This window comes from Mixophyes fleayi, chromosome 7 (assembly GCF_038048845.1).
Source record: "Mixophyes fleayi isolate aMixFle1 chromosome 7, aMixFle1.hap1, whole genome shotgun sequence".
Lineage (NCBI taxonomy): Eukaryota > Metazoa > Chordata > Amphibia > Anura > Limnodynastidae > Mixophyes > Mixophyes fleayi.
The window spans coordinates 20,660,984-20,673,355 of NC_134408.1; the positions used below are offsets into that span (position 1 = coordinate 20,660,984).

Genomic DNA, 12,372 nt, shown 5'->3' on the forward strand with positions numbered 1-12,372 from the left:
GCGTGTCCTGTCCTCTGATTGGCTGCCCTCAGGAAGGCTGCGCTGTGATTGGCCAGCGTTGTGCAGATCGCTGCAGTGTGTGGACTCGGAGCGGACAGTATGTATGAGCTGCATTCTGTGTATATAGATCTGTGCATGCCCTGTGATGGTGCCATAGTGTGCCCAGCGCACTGACTGCTCCTACACATATATCTCTATATACATGTGCACTTACACTGTGTATATAGATCTATGCATGCCCTGTGATGGTGCCCTAGTGTGCCCAGTACAGTGACTGCTCCTGAACACACATCTCTATATACATGTGCACTTACACTGTGTATATAGATCTGTGCATGCCCTGTGATGGTGCCCTAGTGTGCCCAGCACAGTGACTGCTCCTGATCATACATCTCTATATACATGTGCACTTACACTGTGTATATAGGTCTATGCATGCCCTGTGATGGTGTCCTAGTGTGCCCAGCACAGTGACTGCTCCTACACATACATCTCTATATACATGTGCACTTACACTGTGTATATAGATCTGTGCATGCCCTGTAATGGTCTCCTAGTGTGCCCATCGCAGTGACTGCTCCTGAATATACATAGATTGTAAGCTCGCGAGCAGGGCCTTCTTACCTCTACGTATGTATGTATTACCCAGTATTGTTTTATTATTGTTTGTTCTCAATTTTAAAGCGCTATGGAATCTGTTGGCGCTATATAAATAAAAGATGATAATATGTCCCAGGACTGCTAATCCCTATTTCTTACAGTGTGATGCCGCTTGTTTACATACATGTGCACTTAGACTGTGTATATAGATCTGTGCATATAACCACTTATTATGTTTATCATGTTGGGTGTCCCATTGTGTATATTCTATGGACATCTGTACAGTTTCACTGGTTCTATAGTCTCAGTATCCGTCCTTATTTTGCTTGTCTATATAGCTACGCAAGTGTATGTACTCAATTTTTGTATATATATAGCTACGCACCTTGCCTCTTATCTTGTTCCTCCTGCTCAGTGCAAGTGTCAGTGTATCTTCTTGTTATGTATGTAGGGGCTATTGCACAGTATTACTTCTCTGGGTTCACGCCATGGTTTATTTGTTATGTTAACCTGTGCGCATGGGAATGTGCACATTATTACTTCTCTTCTTTCATATGGAATCAGTAATTCTTAGTAACTGCCTAGTTTTTAAGAGTTTAATTATGCAAAGGTCAGTAATGTACAGTTTAGAGATCTGAAAAAAATGATCTCTCTCTCTCTCTCTCTCTCTCTCTCTCTCTCTCTCTCTCTCTCTCTCTCATATATATATATATTTATATATATATATATATATATATATATATATATATATTTATACACAACAATAAGACATGCTCTAATGCCATACATAAAATGATTAAAATCGGTAGTGCCTGGAGAGTGGGTAAGACAATAGTCCAGAATATTGTATAATAAGACTAATGCTGATCAGGGTTTTTTTTTTTATGGAGGGAAAACCAAAAAAGAAACAAAACAGCCAACAAGGGCGGTATTGATGATCTAAGAAGCGGTAAAAGGAGATTGAAGGAGGAGATGTGGCTTGATGCCAAACAGTCCACTCTGGTATTTGGAATCTGTTGAGGCATCGAGGTGCAAGCGTGTAGATGTGACATTTCTAAGCTCTGACCAGAGAGTAGTTAATTTAGAACATTGCTACCATATGCTGTGGTTGAATCTTGCATTGAGCAGTCTCCCCAGCATCTACTAGAAGCATCAGGAAAGATCTTGTTCAGTGTGATGGGGACTGAACACCAACGGTATAATAGTTGATATACATTCTCTTTTATTTTTACACAAACAGAACTTCGAGGCAATGTTTACTCTTATTTTCTGTCCGCGCTGTCCAAGGTCTCTCTCAGACCCCCCCTCCCAGCCTCGTTTATGTGGATCTCTCGAAATAGGTTCTATAGATTTTAGTTTACAGTGCGAAAGGAAAATAAAGTCGTTTGTCGATGATTGTCTCTAAGGGAAAGGGATTCACAATGTTAGCAGCCTGACTCATAATTCAGGTTTGACTAATTAGTGAAAGTTCCGCAGCTGTAAAAACTGAAATAATAATTTGTTTGGTATATTATATTATATTTTTCTTATAGCATTGAGAGGGCCTTAACAGCTTTATCGTAGAATTTGTGGTTCAGTCTTTTCAGGATATTGGCTGCTCTACGGGAGAGGATTGTGTTTAGTTGACCTGTAAGGCTCCGTATCTCTTTAATAATGGGCATCTATACAGTGACATTTTTTGATCTGCAGTTCTCGGTATCTGTTTTCTGGTTTAGTTTCGCTGGACCATCTATGGAACATAGTTCTGTGTATGTATCCCAGTTTTCACATCACAGCTTTTGAACATTTTGTATTGAAATCGATAAGTTTCAGATAAACTGTCACAGAGAATTGTAAGATAGACAATTCAAGCGTATCATTTTTAATATTTTTGTAAAAAGAACACAAAATTACATGAGAAAGTCGTGGTGAGGGAGTGGTGTCCTGTGCTCCTGCTAACAGAAACAGCTAGATCTAAATAAATTAATCTTTATATGTGTACCACTCTATAAAGGTAAACCAAGTAAGCCAGGTCGTGTCCGATTCCAGCTTTTGCATCTGTAGTCTCCAAAAATGTAATTCTCAGTGCACTCTAAATAATAGTATCACCAATGTCAATAGCTTTCTATAAAAGTGTTATCTCATTTGGAATGTAAAGAGAAAAACAAGGTTTCTCCCGTGGCTGAAACAGAAATGGTGTTTTAATAACTCACTAGGAACTAGCGACATCACTGAGGAACACCATGGCTAGAATTCACAATGCAATGGTTCTTATTGAAGTAATAAGTTGCAGTCTCAGGAATGTCTATCTCCACAATGTTTCAGCATCAGTTGTGCTCTATGGCCTTGAGTCATTAAGAAAAGTAAAGAACAAAAAAAAAAAAAAAAAGAGTAACTTTGCACCTTGGCAAAACCATGTTGCATTGGAGGGGGAGGTAAATTTAAAATGTGGGGACAGATTTATAATTGGGGTAGTGCATGTCCTAGATCAACTTTACATTTGAGGGTAAAAAAAAAAAAGCTATCAAGTATTTGTGTGCTACATGAAAAAACAGTCAGTATTTAACTTATGTACAAAATAATAAAGTAATTTGCACCCCTTGCATTGTAACATGGTTTGTCCCGGAGAAAACTTACTCATCTTTTTGCCTTACTCTCCTTAATGAATCAGGCCCTACATGTTTTATAGTCATATTCTAATTGTCCATACAAATTATTGACTCTGTGTTTCAGACAGTATCTGTGTTTCAATGGAGACGGGCAGTATCGCCAACTTGTCCATCCTGTATCAGAGCCCAGACTTCATAGTGGTTAACAAGCACTGGGACATTCGGATAGACAGCAAGATGTGGTATGAGAAGCTGACCGTACAGAGCCAATTGAAGCATCGGTTCCCTGAGCTGGCGGATCCAGACACCTATTATGGATTCAGGTGGGCGTGGTTAAGTGCGAGGGTGGGATTATCGTCCTGCTTCTATTGGATAATATGAATTCAGAATTCAAAGCTTTAACTGTGGGTTAAACTTTTCATTGAGGTGGGATTCAAAGATAACTCCAGCCAAAGAAATTTAGTTTTTGGAGTAGCTCATTAAGTTAGACAATTAGTTAATATTAGCTATTTCCTACCTTGGTTCTCGATCTAGCGGTACCGCAGTGTCCAACAGCGTTCTCCTTGCTTCTACTGCGTACCTTGTATTATACAAACAGCATTTTAGCCAAAGAGCTTTCTGCTGAACTTCTCTAGCATGTTATTGGGAAGTTCACAGAGGTGCGACATTGACTATGTTAGAAGAAAGACCCTTCCCCACAGGAGTGAGGAGAGGGATGCTGGACCAGGAAGGATGCGGACCCCAGGCAAATAATATTCTAGTCTAACTAATTAATCTCCTAAGCCGTAGTGGAAGTGGCGGTGTGGAAACTGTAATAGCAACGTAAGTGAATTGAATTGGAGGAGAATAGGTGGTATGGCATACCAGCCTATGCCAGCCCACGTCTACCACTGCTTCTAAGACTAAACTTCTTCTTTTAGATGGAGTTATCCTTTAATAATGGGTTGGTGGGCCATCATTTTTCTTGGAAAGACAGGTGTATGTGCCTATTCATCATCTGATTGGATAGCATTTGCCCATATTTCTCACTGATCGGGTGTGTTCATAGTTTTGGCAAGCAACCGGGTTACATTTTGTGTGGTGACGCTTACACTCACCTAGATGAATTGACACAATTAAGCATATACGTGTAATATAAGGGAGGGATTAATGGCTGGTAAATTGCTGTAGATCAGTAGATCCCATAGTTTTTTGAAGGGTATATTCCATTAAAGAAGTCCTGTTAAACCGCCTTTAGAAGAGACAGATTTGGGGAGACAAAGCAGTTTGCTGCAGAAGTGGAGGTAGCTTGTAGACCTAATTCTTATTGCCGTAGGTTGCTAAGCGCTTGAACAGTCTGAGCCTATATGTGGAATTTCTACATCTCTCAGGTTCTGCCATCAACTTGACTTCTCAACCAGCGGGGCTCTATGTGTCGCCCTCAACAAGGAAGCCGCAGGACGGGCGTACAAGTGTTTTAAAGAACGCACAGTCACCAAGGTGTACTTGGCACTGGTAACTATGAAACATTTCATTCATCTAAAGAGAACATTAGACTCCTATAGGTCTTTTGTGGAATTTAACATTGTAGTCGCAGTGCACTAAGTGTATGTGTTCATGGGTATAACCAATGGTGCAGAGAGGGGGGAGGAGCAGGTACAAAGTAATCGGGCCCCGGCCTGCCTGGGGGCCCTGTCCTGCCTGTGTAGTGGGAGGATCTACCACCCTGTGTGGCCACGCCCCTTTGGTGGCTATGGCCGGGGCCCTAAAAAAGTTGCTTCACTGGGGCCCGAAAATTTCTCTTGGCGGCCCTGGGTATAATTAAAGAAACAGTCACCAAAACAGCAAATGGAAGATGACCTATTAGCTACACAGACTGGAGGAAGCCAGTCTTTTGTGAGGTGAATCAATATTGAGGAGTATACAGCCTATCCATTCACTAGGAACTAGGGACATCATTGAGGCATATGGTACTCTGTGCCTCATACCTCAGTAATATGTAATTCCTAGTGAAGTTATAGAGTAAAGTTATTCTGCTCACACAGTTGCCACCTCCACTCTTTGTAGGCCGTGGGCCAGCACTGGGAGGGAACAATGCAAGATGGCCACTTGTTGTATAAAGAAGATCTGACATCACATGTGGACGCCATCTGACATAAATTCCTACAGCCATCTTATTCCTTCACAGTTTAGAAAATTAAATTGAGTTCAGTATAGGTTACAGTACCTCTTCCACGTGCACCACTTTTCATAAAAGTCCCCCATGTCTGTAAACTATTTTAATTTGCTTTGGTTTTTTCTTTGTACGTTAGCTTTTTTTAGTTGTTTGTAGTCTGCAAATTTAATTTTATTGTCTTTTTGTGATGTTTGATAACGTAACTCCCCCCCACCACCACCATCACCAGCATTGAGCTGGAACAGAAGGATGGATATCTGATACTTAAACTGACATTAAAAAGGATCGCCACACATTCTCTAGCTACCAGCTAATAATAAGGTGACTTAGAAACCATTGTTAATGATTTTTTCCAGGCCTGGCTAAACTGTGGCTCTCCAGATGTAGTGAAACTACAAGCGCCAGCAAGCTTTGCCAGTGGATAGCCAGATGATAACTGGCAAGGCATGCTGGGACTTTTATAACACCTGGAGAGCCACAGGTTGGCCAAGCCTGATTTGTCTGTTGCCTTTCTGTGGCACTTATACACAATGGGGGCAGCCATTTTCAGGGCGGAACTAAAATACCTTAGAATGCATTGTATCAATTCACTTAGGGACCCTTATCTCGTGAATATAGTGATATTTGTGCCTCTGTGTTGTCACTGAGCTAACAGTCTGATAGGGTGTATACTGGTCCACAGAATGGATGCTTCTATTGCGCATAGATGACAGGTCCTCTTTAAGCACATAATACCTCTACTTAAAAGCAGTAGAAGCCATCTGGCCAGCCCAGGCTGTTCCTCTCCGCCTATAGCACAAAATAGAGTGGCCTACTTTATTGATAATTTATTGGTTAAGCTTTGTCCATTCCAGGTTTGTCCTAGATAGACCCTTTTCCAGGGACGGATGCAGTTGCTCTCTGGTGTCAGCCTGCAGAATGTGCACCTACCAATGTGCTGATGCTCAATACTGTGACTTTTCCCCACACAGGTCAGGGGCATCGTTGCAGAAAACCGCATGACAATCACACTGGCCATAGGCAAAAACACACAAGACGGACTCACACACATGATGTGCGTGGAAGGGACAGAGGGTGAGTAGTGAGCACGGCATAAAGGCTTATTCAATGTGCAGTAACCATAGGAAACAACGAAGTATCTGCTTTGTGTGTAGTCCGATTTGCACTTGATTGTGACCAGGATACATTTTTCCTATCTAAGCCCATAAAATATAAAGATGTTGAATATAATATACTGGCACATGAAAGTTCCATATCGTCATCATCACCATTTATTTATATAGTGGCACCAATTGTACAGAGAATATTTGCCTCTCACATCAGTCCTTGCCTTATTGGAGCTTATAGTGTAAATTCCCTAACACACACAGACTAGGTGTTACGATTCCTAGTAAACTCAGCAAGCAGCCACGGAAGTATAATACAAATGTCTTTATTGCAGCAAAATATATAAGCAAAGATTCAGTTCCAGGAACTTGCAGGTTTTCATAAACAGGTATAAGCAAAATATATAAGCAAGGATTCAGTTCCAGGAACATGCAGGTTTTCATTAACAGGTATAACTCCAAACATAAACATGAACAGGTGTGGCAGGAAGGTACACAGAAATAACAGGTTCCACAGAATGCTAATATAGTTTGAATGCAGGGATAAGAAGGGGGAGTTACCCAATTCCAGGATGCAAAAGTCTTGTCCAGGAAGCAAACAGTCCAGGCAAAGTAAATGTCACAAGCAAACTTGCATAGTCCGGTAATCAGGCCAAGGTCTAAGGTAACAAGAGGTCAAGCAGTATCCAGTATTCAGGCAAGGTTCGGGGTCACGAGCAGACAAGCATAAACGGTAAACAGGCCAAGGTCACAACGGGAGATCAAATATCAGCAGAATCAAACTGGACCAGGGGGGAACACAAGCAGCAGCCAGGTATACAAGGATGAACTGCACAGAGCACAGCTTGAGGCAGGTATTTAAAGCAGTGCAACAGGTGCAGTTCTAATTAGGCATAATGCAAAGTGATTAACTCCTTCAGGCATGTAGAAAAGTTCAGGAACACAACAGCAGCACCTCTGGTGGTATAAGGTACTGCTGCTAGATACAAATAACAGGCAGAGTTGTAACACTAGGGTCAATTTGTCAGCAGCAAATTAACCTGCTAGTATGTTTTTGGAGCGTGGGAGGAAAACATAGGGAGAAATGCAAATTCCGACAGATAAGGCCACGGTCGGAAATCAAGCTCATGACCCCACTGCTATGAGGCAGAAGTGCTAACCACTAAACCACCATGCTTCCCACAGCGCTGGGGTCATGAGTTTGATTCCTGGCCAAGGCCTTATCTCCGTGCTCTCCTGAAAGAAACAATAGTAAGTTTGCATAGTTATAATGGAAAGACATTCCTATGGAAGCCAGTGTAACAGAATATTGCAACCATTGTGCCAGTCATTACACCCCTCAGAAAACTTGAGGTGGTCTACACCTCTGACCAGGCCCCAGGCCCCTTTTTAATTTTTAATTCTACAGAAGCAATTTTTTTATGTATTTTTTAGGAGGGACATAGAGGGGTTTCTTTTGGCCATCTATTTTTATTTTATGTCCATTAGTATGAATCTATCTAGTAGTAATGCCTTGCGCAGGAGAGTTGAGTCAACTACCCCTACAAGCTCCCAGGCCTAGAGAAAGGTAACCAGGATTTCATATTAGAAAGTTTAAGCATTCTGGTGCTATGACTTTGTGCAAACAGTACAAACAATTGCTGTTTTTACAGATTTCAGGGTGGGGGGGGGGGTCAGGAACCATTTAGTTTGTTTTGATGCCCCTAAGGGCTGTGATTGAGCCACAGTCAAGGGTCATGCAGGAGCACTGGCAGATTTTATGTGAACCGGTTAAGGTGCATGCTTCCTGCGGCTGTGAAGGGGTTAAGTCATAGTCCATGTTGACTATATGCCATAAATAGCCCCTACCCTTCAGTCACGTGACTCCTTATGGATGCATCTCATGATGGAATGTACGGGGTTAAGTCAATCCACCCCTAGATATGTGTATCACCTCCTACAAGTTACTTATTCATTGTGTTGAGATTGACCTGGTTTTAACATAGGGAGGTATATTTACTAAGCTGCCGGTTTGAAAAACTGGAGATGTTGCCTATAGCAACCAATCAGATTCTAGCTATCATTTATTTAGTACATTCTACAAAATGACAGATAGAATCTGATTGGTTGCTACAGGCAACAGCTCCCCTTTTTCAAACCCGCAGTTTAGTAAATATACCCCATGGTCTTGTCTATACACTCATCCTGCTCCTTCTGTTGGTAGGATGCGAGAATGCAAAGCCTTGTCAGACTGACCTTATAGTGCTTCAGCACGGATTATACAGTGGAGATCCTGTTACCAAAGTCTTGCTGCAGCCTTTAACAGGTAGGTGATGCCGTCCTGCCTTACTCACAGAAGGTCACTGGTATGTGGGCGATGCTCTGCACACAACCTTCTCCAGTGGAGATCCGGCAACAGTTGGATTGGCTGAATTTTGCCTAACGCTCAACAACAGCTTTATTTACATGAACAGGAAGTGCATCTGTCACCTAGACACATCGGAGGCAGCCATTTTGTACGGCTGTTATTAAAGAGAGTGAATCCTATCAGTTCGCTGAGAACTGGGGACATGGCTGCCTCCTCTGTGTCCAAGTGCCAGGTCCGCTTTAAAATAAGTTCACATCCCTTCTGATTTGTTGTTACGATGCTTCTTCCCTTGTTTGGTAGTTCCCTGTTTTTGGGGTATAGATGAAAAAGTGTAGCCTGTGGTTTAAAGCTGTTGACAGATAGCAACATGACGGCAATTCAATCATGCATTTCTATTCTATTAAAATTAATTATAAGATAGACAGCGATCTATGCACTTCAGCTCAGCGCCTTACCTCCCTCATAATCAGCTTCTCAGAAATATAAAACAATTGATAATTTGTGAGAGCAGTGGGAACAGACAAGGGGGTAAATGTATGAACATGCGGGTTCTTCAACACCCGCGTGTTCGGCGATTAAATTTCAAGCGGCGCTGCATTGTAAAGGGAAACCTCCCTTTACAATGCAGCGCCACTTAAAATTTAATCGCTGAACACACAGGGGTTGAAGAACCCGCATGTTCATACATTTACCCCAAGGTGTTGTTGGGGAGCGATGTCACACTAAGACTGGGTTGTTTCAATGATCTACTGGAATATGATCTCTTCTCATCTCAAAGTTTAAATATTGCTGTCGCTATGTCAGTTCTTTCATCTGCGATCTCTGTGGCCTCCTTGGTGGCAGGAATATAATACTATTGTACCATCTGACATTGCCATTGTATTTATCCATTTTAAAATACGTATATGTTGTATTACTGCAGGGCGAACCCACCAGCTTAGAGTCCATTGCAGTGCCCTGGAGTATTCCATTGTCGGCGACTTCACCTATAGCTTTAAAAAGGACACAGGGCCGTATAGGATGATGCTTCATGCCTACTACTTGCGTATCCCTACCAACCATGAGCTCATTGAAGTCACAGCTCCCGACCCTTTCCAGCCCGACACGGACCCCAATTGGATGCCTAACGATACCGTTCGCTACCTGGCCGATGCCATGACTGAGATTAACAATAAGGTGTTGGCATCGGAGAGCAAAGAGACGGAGAACAAGCCAGAGGTGGTGAATCCGTCAGGACAGAAGAAAGAAACGGAGCAGGAGCAAGCCGTGTGTCAGGAGTGGTTAGCAGAGTGGTCCAGCCAATAATCTGCTTTATCCCCAGTTCTTTAAAGTAGCTGTAATCACAGCGGGTACCAAACGGTGCCCAATTAACCAGTAACATCTTAGCAATAGTTTTATTGTATCCGGATCAGCCTATCACTGCTCTAGGACCACAATGCACTGCTTCAGTAGAATCTTCTGTGTTAAGGCAGTTCACCAGCAAAACGCCATTCACTGCTGCTAGCGTATTTTAATGCATTTATTACTATGCCAGTCTAAGGATATGAGAACATCACAGTATGGAAATCTCCACTGATATCTGTGATTTGCATCAGGGCTGCTATTATGAAGACTTTAAACTGCACCGATTGAATACACATCATGGAGGCAGCCATTTTGTGATTGATTGCACCCTATCACAGTCTTATTGCCTCCTAATGAATTTGTAGCCTGCATTGTTAGCAGTGTCACAGGTTGTTTTTTTTAATGAATATTGGTTCGGTCCGAAAAAATGGCTGACGCCAGATGATGGTTATAGCCATATGTCTTCCTCTATGTTTCTCATGTCCAGACAATTTTATTTCCTGTCATAAATTGTTATGTCCCTGTTCACAAGTTTCTTCCGTACACTACTGTATGGATTCAGAGCAGAACGTTTTAAAATCCTTCCATTTTCCACTAAATAAAACCTCAGTTCAGCCATTTTGAAAAGGCTCTCCAGATAGTGCAGCTAGAGTTTACAAGCTTTTAAACGTTCAGCAACAGATTATAGCATGAAGAAAAGTGATCTAAGCACACTGCTTTAATTGCTATTTTAAAATAAAAAATATATATAAAGTCATCATTAACAGCAGGCAGACAGTATCCACCTTGATGGAGTTTATGAAGACACGCTTAGTAATAGATCTATTGGACCTAATAAAAACAAAATAGAGGTTGTCCCATAGCAACCAATCAGATTCTAGCTAACATTCATGTAGTGCATTCTATAATATGATAGCTAGAATCTGATTGGTTGCTATGGGCAACACCTCCACTTCTCCTTTTTTGAAGGCTTGATAAATCTACCCCTTAGCCTCTATTGTGTAAGCTAGTAATTTGTGATGCGTTTTATATGTTTGTGCACACTTAGCATATTGCTAATGAGTTCAGAAGGGCTGTAGGGTGCATTAACGCAGTAGTCTATGTCCTCCCTTGAAGGTGTACTGTAGCATTATAATGACATTATAATGTGCGTCTGTTCTTATAATGCTGCAGACCATAATACCATAATAATAATGGTTATGCACCCCAAGGGGACGTGGCTTTTTATCCAGGTCAACCAAGCATGCATAGTACGAGGTAACAGATTTATCCCAGGAGACCTTCTCATTCCCTAAAGCCCCGGCCATCAAATTTTAAATTAATTATTAATGTAGACATTAGTGGGATTTTACCTCCCATTGGTAGCTGAACGTCGGCATCTCAGTCTTCCATAAGAAACTAGCTTATAATATAATATTGCAGGTATAGGATATTAGTGACATGTCAGCAGGAGAAATTAAGTTAGTTTCTCTTTTGTTGTTAAACCTATTAAATACACAGTATACATATAATTTCTCGGACTCGCCAGTTAATAGGGACCATGTTTGATTTATCCCTGCTTATAACAACTGTTTCTAGTAGATGGGATGATATGGAGATAGTCTTAGTAGTTAACCAATGTGTAAGAAAGTGAACGGTACATTGAAATGTAAGATATGTATATTTTTGGAAGAAGAGTATTTATTTTTACGCTAGACGCAAGTATTTTTTAAGTGTATTTAAAACAAAAAATGCCTTGACTTTTAATTTTACATAATGCTGCTATATTTATTTGTTGTTTTTTTATTACTTTTAGAATTTGGTGTCTATTTTAGGTGTTTCGAAAATGTTGAATGCATAAGAGCCAAATACAGGGAATGTGAATAAATATTATAACTTCACAAGATTTGTGTTTTAAACTTTTTTCAGCTTCAGATAAATCGCTCAGTAGTCTGCTCCTGTTAAGTTCATTTGGTGTTTACTAAACAGGGCTAATTTCATTTCTAGGCCCACCGTCCAAGACAATCATAATCTCCTACAGCAGGTTTACACAGTCTGAGGCAATGCAAGATAATTAACAATGTCTCTGAAGCAATATTGGTGCAGATTTACAGAGTCCAGTAATAATTACAAAGCCCCACAAGAGAGCAATAGATAGCTACACCAGCCCATACCTGGGAATTCTGAGTTTTCTATATGTTGTTAAACAAAGGCCAGAAAAGAGGAGACCGGAACCAACAGACATGCATGATG

At 41.2% G+C, this 12,372-nt stretch overlaps 1 protein-coding gene across 1 annotated transcript; it reads left to right on the forward strand.

Annotated features, from left to right (window-relative positions):
• Positions 1-51: 51 nt before the first annotated feature.
• Positions 52-12,023, forward strand: RPUSD1 (RNA pseudouridine synthase domain containing 1). Its single transcript, XM_075179276.1, has 6 exons — positions 52-97; positions 3,313-3,511; positions 4,559-4,682; positions 6,315-6,417; positions 8,653-8,754; positions 9,719-12,023. Exons 2-6 carry the CDS (start codon positions 3,330-3,332, stop codon positions 10,099-10,101), a joined length of 894 nt encoding a protein of 297 aa, XP_075035377.1. The 5' UTR covers positions 52-97; positions 3,313-3,329; the 3' UTR covers positions 10,102-12,023.
• Positions 12,024-12,372: the final 349 nt, after the last annotated feature.

What these genes read in the sequence shown, in the direction of transcription:
- RPUSD1 (XM_075179276.1), top strand. Translation starts at nt 3,330, where the DNA reads ATGGAGACGGGCAGTATCGCCAACTTGTCCATCCTGTATCAGAGCCCA. An exon ending in GACACCTATTATGGATTCAG is followed by an intron (nt 3,512 to 4,558) that starts GTGGGCGTGGTT and finishes TACATCTCTCAG; the next exon opens with GTTCTGCCATCAACTTGACT. An exon ending in CCAAGGTGTACTTGGCACTG is followed by an intron (nt 4,683 to 6,314) that starts GTAACTATGAAA and finishes TTCCCCACACAG; the next exon opens with GTCAGGGGCATCGTTGCAGA.